The 12,973-nt window shown below is 37.7% G+C and overlaps 1 protein-coding gene across 1 annotated transcript in view; it reads left to right on the top strand.

Moving 5' to 3' along the window:
* LOC122789780 overlaps nt 1–12,973 on the top strand; it is a 728,210-nt gene that overhangs the window by 647,265 nt on the left and 67,972 nt on the right. The window contains exon 15 of the mRNA XM_044057221.1: nt 11,962–12,082. Coding sequence (XP_043913156.1) covers nt 11,962–12,082 — 121 coding nt within the window. The remainder of the gene's footprint in view (nt 1–11,961; nt 12,083–12,973) is intronic.

Genomic DNA, 12,973 nt, shown 5'->3' with positions numbered 1-12,973 from the left:
ATCTATCTGACAATGCACGTCTATCCCCCACACAACATGGTTTCCACCCAGGCCATAGCACAATTACTGCCCTACTCTCTTTTTCAGACACTGTAAACAAAGCCATTGATGCCGGTAATCCTACCTCAGTTAAACTACTGGACCTTTCTAAGGCTTTTGACACAGTGTCACATACAAAGCTGCTATATCAACTATCAAACCTAGGATGCTTCCTTGAATCCCTTAACTGGTTTACCTCTTACCTGCAAAATAGAGAACAATCTGTTAGGTGGCAAACTTCTCAATCCAATTACCAAAAGAACAACATAGGGGTCCCACAAGGATCCATTCCAGGACCATTACTGTTTAATATGTTTATAAATGATTTACATAAAACTCCCCATATCCAAAACCTTATCCAGTATGCAGATGATCCAACACTAGTATCCACCTCCAACAATTTTACAGATCTCTTCACAAATACGCAAAAAGCATTCACTTCTGTCGAATCATGGCTCATCAATTCTCAATTAATGCTAAACCCTAAAAAAACAAAACTATTACTTTTCTCCACAGTCACTCCTGACTTTGACTTTAAAATCGTTGCCAAAGATGGTACTGAAATAGAAATAGTAAAAACTGCCAAATTACTAGGAGTAACAACAGACAACAAACTCAGTTATGAACCCCATATCCTAAACGCTATAAAAACACATTTTAAATTAGGCAAGCTATGCCGCCATAAACTTTACCTGGACAACAACACCAAAACTAAACTAGCCAGCACATTACTCATCCCCTCTCTTCTATATGGTAGTGCCATCCTTACCAACCTACACACATCCCTTACAAATAAACTACAATCATACTACTATAAAATAGACAAATTTGCCAATGGAACATCATATTGCTCTCACCACTGCCAAGCTATCAATAATCTTAATTGGCTAAAATTTTCCCACCACCTCCTGTATACTCAACTTGCCATAGCACACAAGCTAATGTACAAACCCAATGACTGCCCTGAACTCAGCTCAATCCTACAAAATTATATTCCTACCAGAACTCTAAGATCCTCCAACAAATACCTACTAACCATAACTAAACCCAACAAAGGGGCAGGGAAATGTCTGTATTCCCATATCATTGCAAAGTTATGGAACAACGTACTATCCCACATAACTCAAATTGACCAGGCTAAAACCTTCAAAACAGCCTTAAAATCACACTACCTAAATAATCCATCGTGTACCTGCCACACAAACAAACCATCCTAAATACTTATTTACTTACTTTTAACTACTAACTTCTAACTACTAACTTCAAACTCCATAAATGTGCAAAATACAACAAATGTCCACTCTGTTTTCTTCAAATGTACATCCTCTGTATAAACCTTATGAAATTATTAACTTGTTCTATATTTGCTTTATATACTCGCTTTATTTAGAATTTAGAATGTTTTCCTGAATTTTTTGTACCAATCATTGTCAAAAATGTCTATTTTATAAATGTATTAAGTGTACTGTGGAGCTTTTCTCCTTGGGCCTCCACTGAAAATGGGTTCTCTGAACCAGTGGACTTTCCCGGTAAACAAATGTCATGTTCCTGTAAATAAATAAATAAATAAATTCAAGGTTGGCAATACACAATGTCCCATAATAATTCAAAGTTGGTAATACACAAAGTCCTAATATAATTTGAGGTTGGTAATACACAGTGTCCCAATATAATTTGAGGTTGGTAATACACAGTGTCCCAATATAATTTGAGGTTGGTAATACACAGTGTCCCAATATAATTTGAGGTTGGTAATACACAATGTACAAATACAATTAGAGGTCGGTAATACACAATTTCTCAATATAATTCAAGGCTGGTAATACACAATGTTCCAGTGTAATTTGAGTTGGTAATATGCAATGTACTAATATAATTTGAGGTTGGTAATACGCAGTGTCCTAATATAATTTGAGGTAGTAATACACATTGTACCAATATAATTCGAGTTCAGTAATACACAATATCCCAATATAATTCGAGTTCAGTAATACACAATATCCCAATATAATTCAAGGTCAGTAATACACAATGTCCCAATATAATTCAAGGTTGGAAATACACAACGTCCAAGTACAATTTGAGGTCTGTAATACAAAATTTCTCAATATAATTCAAGGTTGGTAATACACAATGTGCCATTACAATTTGAGGTCGGTAATACACACAGTCCTAATATCATTTGAGGTCGGTAATATGCAACGTCCCAATACAATTCGAGGTTGGTAATACACAATGTCCCAATATCATTTGAGGTTGATAATACAGAATGTCCCAATACAGTTTGAGTTCTGTAATACACAATGTCCCAGTCCAATTCAAGGTTAGTAATACACAACACCCCAATACAATTCGAGGTTGGTGATATACAATATCACAATATAATTTGAGGTTGGTAATATACAATGTCCCAATATAATTTGAGGTTGGTAATACAAAAATCCTGATATAATTCAAGGTCGGTAATACATAATGTACCAATACAATTCAAGGTCAATAATGCACAATGTCCCAATACAATTCAAGGTCGGTAATACATAATGTCTCAACACAATTCCAGGTTGGTGATACACAATGCCCCAATATAATTTGAGGTTGGTAATACAAAAATCCTGATATAATTCAAGGTCGGTAATACATAATGTACCAATACAATTCAAGGTCAATAATGCACAATGTCCCAATACAATTCAAGGTCGGTAATACATAATGTCTCAACACAATTCCAGGTTGGTGATACACAATGCCCCAATATAATTTGAGGCTGGTAATACACAATGTTCCAGTACAATTTGAGGCTGGTAATACACAATGTCCCAAAATAATTTAAGGCTGGTAATACACAGTGTCCCAATATAATTCAAATTTGGTACTACACAATGTCCTAATATAATTTGAGGTTGGTAATACACAATGTCCTATTACAATTCCAAGTTGGTAATGCACAGTGTCCCAATGTAATTCAAGTTGGTAATATGCAATGTCCTTATATAATTTGAGGTTGGTAATATGCAGTGTCCTAATATAATTTGTGGTTGGTAATACACAATGTACCAATATAATTCACAATCAGTAATACATAATATCCCAGTATAATTCGAAGTTGGAATTCACAATGTCCCAAAACAATCTGAGGCCAGTAATACACCATTTCTCAATATAAATCAAGGTAAGTAATACACAACATCCCAATACAACTTGAGGTCGGTAATACACGATGTCCCAATATCATTCGAGGTTGGTAATACACAATAAAATTTGAGGCTGGTAATACAAAATATTCCAATATAATTTGAGTTCTGTAATTCACAATGTCCCAGTGCAATTCAAGGTTGGTAATACACAATGTCCCAATACAATCTGAGGTAGGTAATAATGTCACAATGTAATTTGAGGTTGGTAATATACAATGTCCCAATATAATTTGAGCTTGGTAATATAAAAATCCTAATATAATTCAAGGTTGGTAATACATAATGTACCAATACAATTCAAGGTCAGTAATGCACAATGTCCCAATACAATTCGAGGCTGGTAATACACATTGTCCCAAAATAATTCAAGGTTGGTAATACACAATGTCCCAATATAATTCGAGGTCAGTAATAGACAATGTCCCAATGCAATTCCAGGTTGGTAATACAAAAATGTCCCAATGTAATTCGAGGCTGGTAATATGCAATGTCCTAATATAATTTGAGATTGATAATACACAGTGTCCTAATATAATTCGAAGTTGGTAATGCACAATGTCCCAATATAATTGGAGGTCAGTAATACACAATGTCCGAGTACAATTTGAGGTTGGTAATACACAATGTCCCAATATAATTCAAGGCTGGTAATACACAATGTCCCAATAAAATTCAAGGTTGGTAATACATAATGTCCCAATAAAATTCCAGGTTGTTAGTACAGAATGTCTCAATATAATTCGAGGTCAGTAATACACAATGTTGCATACAGTTTGAGGTCAGTAATACACAATGTCCCATTATAATTTTTTGGTACTACACAATGTCCCAATATATTTCGAGGTTGGTAATACACAGTGTCCCAATATAATCTGAGGATGGTAATACACAATGTCACAATACAGTTCGAGGTTTTTAATACACAGTGTCCCATTATAATTTGAGGTCAGTAATACACAATGTCCCAAAATATTTTGAGGTCGGTAATACACATTGTCCCAATATAATTTGAGGTTGGTAATACACAATGTCGCAATACAGTTTGAGGTTGGTAATACACAATGTCCCATTATAATTTGAGGTCAGTAATACACAATGTCCAAATATAATTCAAGGTCGGTAATACATAATGTCCCAAAATATTTCAAGGTTGGTAATAGACAATGTCCGAATATAATTCCAGGTTGGTAATATGCAATGTCCTAATATAATTCGAGGTTGGTAATACACAGTGTCCTAATATAATTCGAGATTGGTAATGCATAATGTCCCAATATAATTGGAGGTCAGTAATATACTATGTCCGAGTACAATTCAAGGTCAGTAATGCACAATCTCGCAATATAATTCCAGGTTGGTAGTACAGGATGTCCCAATATAATTTGAGGTCAGTAATACACAATGTCCCAGTACAGTTTAAGGTCAGTAATACACAATGTCACATTATAATTCGAAGTTGGTAATACACAATGTCCCAATATATTTTGAGATCGGTAATAGACAGTGTCCCAATATAATTTGAGGTTGATAATACACAATATCCCAATACAGTTTGAGGTTGGTAATACACAATGTCCCAATGCAACTCGAGGCTGGTAATACACAACATCCCAATATAATTTGAGGCTGGTAATACACAATGTCACAGTACAGTTCAAGGTCAGTAATACATAATGACCCAGTACAGTTCAAGGTTGGTAATACACAATGTCCCAATATAATTCAAAGTTGGTAATACACAATGTCCCAATATATTTTGAGGTCGGTAATGCACAATGTCGCAATATAATTTGAGTTTGGTAATACACAATATCCCAGCATAATCTGAGGTCGGTAATACACAATGTCATGATATATTTCGAGGTCGGTAATACACAATGTCCCAAAATAATGCTGCTGTGGTGTAGTGGTTAGCATTGCCTTCTCACAGCAGGAGGTTCTCTGGTTCAATTCTCAGCTGCGGTGCTTTCTGTGTAGACTGTGCATGTTCTCCCTGTGGTCGAGTGGGTTTCCCCTGGGTGCTCCAGTTTCCTTGCACATCCCAAAGACATACTGCAGGTGGCTTGGTCACTCTAAATTGGCCCTAGGTGTGAGTGTGTGCATATGGGTGCCTTCTCTGGAAGGTTGGGCACCAGGCTGGCAACTCAGTACTGTAAAACTCCACTGCCAATTGTTCTGTGGGTCGATGATCCACCGTGGCATCCCCTAACAGGAAAAGGAGAAATGCAAAGAAGAGCTTAATGTAAGTAACAACTTCATTTATTGTTTTGCTTTGAGAGAGAGAATGGTAAACCGAGCCTTGTTTATGAGCATCCTTTCCTTGGGGATAAACAGAATTAGTTTGGTTTTGTTTGGATTAAGTGACAGATAATTGTTGCTGAGCTAAGTCTCTATGGAGGTAAAGGCCGCTTGAGCGATTTCTTGCAGATCAGATATGGAATTAGCAGAGCAGATTGTATTAGAGAGCCCTGACTGAGAGTATATTGAAGATGATTAATAAAGATGCTGAAAAAGAGGGGTCCTAATACAGAGCCTTGGGAATGCCAGTAGAGTTGTTAAGATAAGAAGAGGGGGAGTTCTTCCATTTAACTGCCTGTTGTCTATCTGATAGATATCTTGAAAAAAAAATTTAGGGGGGGATACCAATTCTTGAGTGTTGGTTTGAAGTAATGGTTGGGTGACTGTATCAAAAGCCTTTGATAAGTCTAAAAATAGTGAAGGGGTTTTGTCTGTGTCTTGGGTTTTATTGACTATGTCCATGAAAGATATCAAGTCAAGGCAGTCATTGTACTATGGGCTGGTCTAAAAACATGTTGCGCAGGAGATAGAAGCCGGATAATAAGAATTAAGTTTAGAAGTTGTACACATATGCATCCCTCAAGGAGCTTAGAGATAGGAGAGAAAATGGCTATAGGATGGTAGTTGGAGATATCAGTAGAGTTGCTGTCTTTGTGGAGGGGTAGAATGAATACCTTTCTCCAGATTTTTGGGCCATGGAACTCAAGGATGGATCTGCTGACTAATATAGGGTAGGCGATAGCATCAGCAGCTAGTTTGAGATATTCCGTTGGTAGGTTATCATGAATTTGAGCTAGGTGTGAGTTTAAGGAGGAGTCTAGGTGATAGCATCAGCAACTTCTTTGAGATATTCCGTTGGTAGGTTACTATGTGAATTCGAGCTAGGTTTGAGTTTAAGGAGAAGTCTTTTTATAGTAGTAGTTGTAACGTGTTTCAGTGTGAATGTGGGTGTTGGGAGGGTTGTTGTTTCACAGGATTTGAGTGAGGATGAAGTGGAAGAAGAGTAAGTGGGAGGGGATGAACTTGGTGGTCTAGCATGGTTAGAAATATTTGAGAGTGTGTCACAGTAATGCTGGGGAAAGTTGGCGGTAATATCTGATATAGTATTAATAAAGTGAGAGTTAAAGAGATTGGGTATTTGTGGTAGAATTTTCTCTGGGTATGGACTTGGATTGTTATTAGTGCTTGGGTTTAGGAGAGATGTTATGGATGACCAGGATTTTTGGGGATTCTGCTTATGTTTGGTTTGAAGTCTTTTTTGTCTTTGATTACTTGTCTTTTTACTTGGATGTGAAGCTGCTTGAATTTCACGAGGTTTGGGGGATTTTTTATTTTTTAGACATTGTTTCTAGGTTTTGTCTGTATTTTGCATCAGTTCTTTTGTTGGTTTTGTTAGCCATGGGGCATGGTAAGTTTTGATTCTTTTAATATGATGGGCTGCAAGGCTGTTCAGGGTAATACAGTCAGGCTGTATTAAAGTAATTCACAGCATCATCTAGAGGTAGGGTTTTTAGGATGCTCCAGTTCATGTTTTTCAGTAGATTGGTGAATACCTGAGGTATGACGTTGGTTAAATTATGTATTTGTTTGTAATAATGTTCATTTTGAAGGAGGGGGCTGTTCTGAGAACAAAGGGGGGGAGATGATCACTGATTGCATTTGGGAGAGTACCTGCTGAGGAGATTTTGCATGTTTCAGTAACCAGTATCTAGTCAAAGATGGAACCGTCACTGTTACCTGTATTGAATCTAGTTGGAGCGGTGATGCGTTGAGTGAATTTAAATAAATTAATGTTTGTGGATGGGAATTCAGAGCAGAAGTTTAGCTGATTTATATTGACGTCACCTAGAATGACAATTTCATTTTTAATTGTCTGTGTGAGCCAGGTAAGGATCTCTTCTAGAATGGGTATATTATTACCAGGTGGTATATAGACAACTATGATACATAGTCTTTTGGAATATTTATTTTTAGGAAAGAAATGAGAATTTCAGCATTAGAGAACTGAGGAATAGTATTTAAGTATGGGAGGATATTGTAGGAGTTAGGAAAAAGGAGAGCTGTACCACATTCTTTCTTGTGAGGCCTATCTGACGTAATGATGTTGAAGCCTGGAGGAAGGAATTCAGTCTTTTACATTAGGTTTGAGCCAGGTGTCAGTTGCCGCAATGAGGTCCAGTTGATTGTATACTATCCAGGCATGGAAGTCAGTAGTTTTGTTACAAATACATCAGAAGTTTAGTGTGACAATATTTATAGATTTAAAGCAGTTACAGCTATTGTATAGAGAAAATAGGTTAGTGGAAGTGAGTCCTGGATTAGGGTGGATAACATCACACAGGGCTAAGCTAGAAGATATAGGTTGTAAAAGTATGGTACTTGGTGCCTTTTTGATCTGACTACTTAATACTGATAACAGAGTATATTGTATTTTACAGGGAGCATTTTAAATTTGGGGAGAAGCAGAGGATTTATTTGGAAGAGGCTAGGAGATATATATGGATATGGATGGTTCTCTGATTGGTATAATAAGGAAGATGTGACAGATTTTAAGTTTAGAGGGAAGGGAGATAAAGTTGAGTGCTGAGAAATCTGGTAGAAAAAAGAAAAAACAGGGAGAAATCAGAAAGTATCTGTGACGATGTGAGGTATTGCCAGCTATGCCAGGATCTGTAAGCCAGTGGATGTGTAATATATACCAGCATAGCTAGCTGAAGTTTGGTAAAGAATTACATGTTGATGTGATGATGTGAGGTATTGGCAGCTATGCCAGGATAAGTAAGGCAGTGGATGTGTAATATATGCCCGCACAGCTAGCTGGAGTTGTGTAAATGATTATATGTCATTTGTTTATCAAACTGAGTTGTACAGGTGCTTTTGTTGAAAAATGTATTTGTAAAGCTGCTTGTGGTAAAAATGTACCAACAGTGGGTCCTGCTGCACAGCAAAAAAATACACCTGTATGTCAGACTGTAATATAACTGTTGAAATTAATATATTGTAACAGAGGATACTGGAAGAGAAGAGGTTAATCTCAGTCCAGCTAATTTTGAAAATAGGCCCTAAAGATTGTATCTTACAGTTCTTATTGCAGCCAGAGACAAAATGTCTGGGAAAACAAGAACTAGGTTTCAATCTGTTTTGTACCTAGCAAGGAACTAATTGCTACCCTGGAAGGGTGGAAATATTGAAATTTGTTTTGACTTCCAGAAGCTGCAACATATCTCAGAAAAGCACTGTGTGTGTATTATTGGCACATATGTGCAAAATTCTGCTTCATTTGCTAGGAATGGGGATAGTATGGAAACCAGAAGCCAGATGACTAGATGTGTGTGATGTTGTTCTGTAATCCAGGACAAAGATGATGTTTTAATACCAGATGAGACTGAAGTCCCAGGGCAGTCTGTTTTTGGAATCTGAAAAAGAAAGAAGGACCCCCTCACCTACTTCATCTTAGGTTGCTCTAGTAAGTGACCAGGGAATAGTAATTCTTTAGATTGGTCAAGAAAATATAGTGAGATTAATTAAGTACTGTGTTTCTGTATCTGTGTGAATCTATTCATCTGTGTTATTTTAATATTTCCTGTGAGTGAAACTCTGGTGTTTATTGTAAATAGATATTTGGTATTGTCATGTTCTTTTATTATTTATTATTAAATAAATTTAAACTTCTCATTATGGCTAGTCCTTTAGAGAATATTTTAACATTTGAGAGTACTTCTATTTATTTGGGGACAATATGGCCACTCCTGAAAGCCTTACTGCATTGGTCAAAACACTACCATTTGTATTGGTATTAATTTCACTCAGTATAATTAGGTACCCTTGTAAGCACCTTAGAGTAGCTGGCTTTGTAGTATCTAGTGGCAGTAACTACCTTATAGTCTGGGCAGAAGGGGAATAGCTAGTAAATCTGTGCCAGGCTTTCCCAGGTGTGTTAGTGTGTGTGCGTGACAATCAAATCAAAAACAGTGCGTGTGTCAGCTGCTTGGGGAAGAGACACAGAGCACTGATTTCACAGAGAGTGGTGGAGGACGTGGACACCTGAAAGAGGACTCAACTGTACAGCTGTGACAATGGGGAGTCTTACTGGGAGTCTTGGGAGAGAGAGAGGGTAAACCAGCCCCAGGAATGAGTGTGTTCCCTTTGTGCTCTTGAGGAAAATTGTGATTTATGCAAGCAGCTGCATCTGGAAATACTGGGTGTATCCATTTTTGTTCCAAGTGAATGTCCCTCACCATTGTCAGTGGTGAGTATTCAGCCTCCTTGATTACTGGCCCAGAGGGGGGATGCCACAGTATCAATAAGCATATGCTGACTTGAGACATTATATGAAGAAGATAAGAATTGATGCCAGTGAGAGGTAAGGCTGAGAGTTATAGAGTTCAGAGTGCAGGGAATATAGTAGAAGAAGTAAGGAGAATGTGATTAAAGCAAGAGAGAAGTAAAATGAGATTAAGTTACATGACTAGTAGGGATTTGGGGATTTTAGGAAGTAGTGGAAGAGTAATGAGAGACAGGAGAAAGGGTTGGGAAGAAATGAAATAAAGATGAAATTGTAGTAGGGGTAGTACAGTCCAGGCACTTACTGCTATTGTGTGAGTAGTGATAAGAGAGAAGTAGAAGTGGGAGGGAATAGAGTGAAGGTAGTGTATGACTAAAAGGAAGCAGAATACGGTGGTTTGGGCATGGAGTTAAGGGAGTGCATTCTGATTGGTGTTTCATGGGAAGTGGGTGGAGGTATGAGATTTAACTTTAGGTACAGTGGGAGGGAACCAATACAGTTTGAGGTTGGTAATACACAATGTCCCTATATAGTTTGAGGCTGGTAATACACAATGTCCCAATAAAATTCTAGGTTGGTAATACACAATGTCCCAATCTCTCAGTGTGCCTTGGACTTGTTTAGTCAAGGCACATATTTTATTGTTCTTGATTGGTCTGCAGATTAATTGATGTTAGTTGGAGCTTACGTAAGGTGGATTCTACAACAATATGGTAGAAATCAGTTGAGAATCACTGGAGTTTCCAGTGTTCTTGGTTGGAGGTGAGTTTGAAGAGTTTTCCAGAGCAGAAAGACACACTGAAGCTAGAGAATGTTGCTTTAATATGGAAGTCTTCACCTCATGTTGTTTGACTGCCAGTGGAAGTCTTGGTAGCTGCATTGCTGTGATATGTGTTTCTGGAAAGAGTGGTGAACCAGAGACATTGTTCAGTTTGCCCATGTGTTGAATCATATCTTCTATGCAGGAGTGGAGATCTGGAAAATGTGCTTTCTTTGTCCACTAAAGTATTGCCTAAGATGCATAAATCATTATTCACCATAGATTGCTTATGACTCTAAAGACATGAGCAATATATCAAAGTTGATTTCTACCTTGTGTCAGAGTCCCTTAACTGCCTTTAAATTTGGTGCATGAGTTATCAGATTGCTGAGTCGGGCTGTTAATGACTTTAAATAGATGAATATATAATCAACATCGTATACCAGTCTGGTCTTCTGACACAGTCTCTGTGTTAGTTTGGGTATTTTGACTTCAGCACTGTTATCGCTCAACAGCAGGAGATCTGCTGAGAGAGACTGAATTTAACTTGTGTATGTTTTTGTATTACTGTTAACCAAAACAAAACCCAATGGGAGAGACTTGTATTAATTTACTTTAGTCTGCAGTTCACTTTACAAACCAGGATGAGTCCCGATGGAAGAGACTTACCACCATGCGTAATTGTGTGAACTCTGATAGAGACTTATGGATGAGCATTCCCCACTGCAAAGCCTGGAGTAAGAGAGAGAAAAATTAAGACCTTCCATTTAACTGGTAATTCTTTTGCTAAAGTTTGAACTTAACTCCTGGCGATTTTTAGTCTAACAGCAGTCCATCAGTTAGCCTAAGTGCTGCAAGGGTAGAAATGTTATACTGAGTGAGAACAAATGTTTTAAATCACCAAATGGTGTAAGTTCCAGCTGTTGCTATATCTCAGTCCTTGTTAGCAAAAAAATTGCTGTTTTTTTTGAAATGCAATAAAACACTTATTTAAAAAAAGTTATATTTGTCACCTGTACTTATAACACAACTTAAATACGTGTTCATAGTTTTGTATGACAGTTTAGCCAAATTTGTGATTTTCCCCATGGATGCTGGCCATATCATGATAGAAGACTGTTTTATATGTAGTGTCTACAGTTTGACGTGTGTGTTTGTGTGTGAGTGTGTCTGTGTGTGTGTGTGTGTGTGTGTGTGTGTGTGTGTGTGTGTGTGTGTGTGTGTGTGTGTGCATGTGTGCGTGCATGCTGTGAGTGTGTCTTGTGTATGTGTGTGTGTGTGTGTGTGTGTGTGTGTGTGTGTGTGTGTGTGTGTGTGTGTGTGTGTGTGTGTGTGTGTTTGTGTGTGTGTTCTTAGTTACTGAGTTTCTGTGTTTGTTGTTGCAGGCTGTTGGCTTCCAGGGCTTTGATCTGTGGTCAGTATGAGTGTCTCCCAGCCTGCTGGCGAATGCTGCATTCCATCTCTGCACAACTGGAATACCTGAACAGCATCAATACGGATATACAGGTGTGAGGTTTGTCAGAGCTCTGAAGGGATGTGCTGAAACTGCAGACTACAGTTGTGTGCTGTGATATTCTGAGTGATCTGCAAATTAAACTTCATTATGCTAGAAAGAAGCAGAATTCATAAAACTGTGATGTGGCAAGTTAGCGATGTGAAACTGTGCAGCACCTGAGTGCATCTCTGACTAGTAGGACTGGGATTCCAGACTGTAGCGGCGCAGTTGTGGAACTGTGCCAGCCAATGACATCCTTTGGTAAAAGTGTGATCACATATTACTGAGAAATGGCATCCTCCATTCCCCTTAGCCTTTTGACAGATATGTAGTCACCATATACTTCATTCACATCCTTGGCTTAGCCTCAGATCGACAAAGCTTATTTCACTGGTTAACTAATGCCGTTAACATAACCATGCATTATCTTTATCTTTGAAGTAATGTAGTAATTTATTTTTCTACATGCTTATACCTCAACAGGTTGGAAGAAATGGACCTTGGAACATTCAGTCCTGTATGAAAAGGCCTTTACAAAAGTCTGAAACCCACTCCTGACAACTGATGTCCAGCTGTACAGATGTACTTTATAACTTCTTTACACAGTCTTCAGCTTGCAAATGTTTCTAGTACTTTAACACTTTCAAATGTTTTTTAGTTTGCCTGTCCTGCTGTTCATAAACTGGACATCTGTAGCCAATTTTATCTACACCTTTCTTCCAACCACCTCAACTTCATTCTCCCTTCCTTCTTCTTGCTGTCTTGTACTTTCTCTGTAGCAAGTAATTTTCTGCTCAAGCTTACCTATTTCCTGCACCTTTTACTCTGCTGCTGTAACAATTATCTTCTCAGTGTGTCCTGGACTTGGTTAGACAAAGCACATTCTGTAAATAATGTTAAAA

The sequence above is a fragment of the Protopterus annectens genome, chromosome 15.part0, assembly GCF_019279795.1.
Source record: "Protopterus annectens isolate FY-2018-M chromosome 15.part0, PAN1.0, whole genome shotgun sequence".
In the NCBI taxonomy this organism is placed as follows: Eukaryota; Metazoa; Chordata; order Ceratodontiformes; family Protopteridae; genus Protopterus; species Protopterus annectens.
This window is presented reverse-complemented; position numbering and strand designations above follow the sequence as displayed.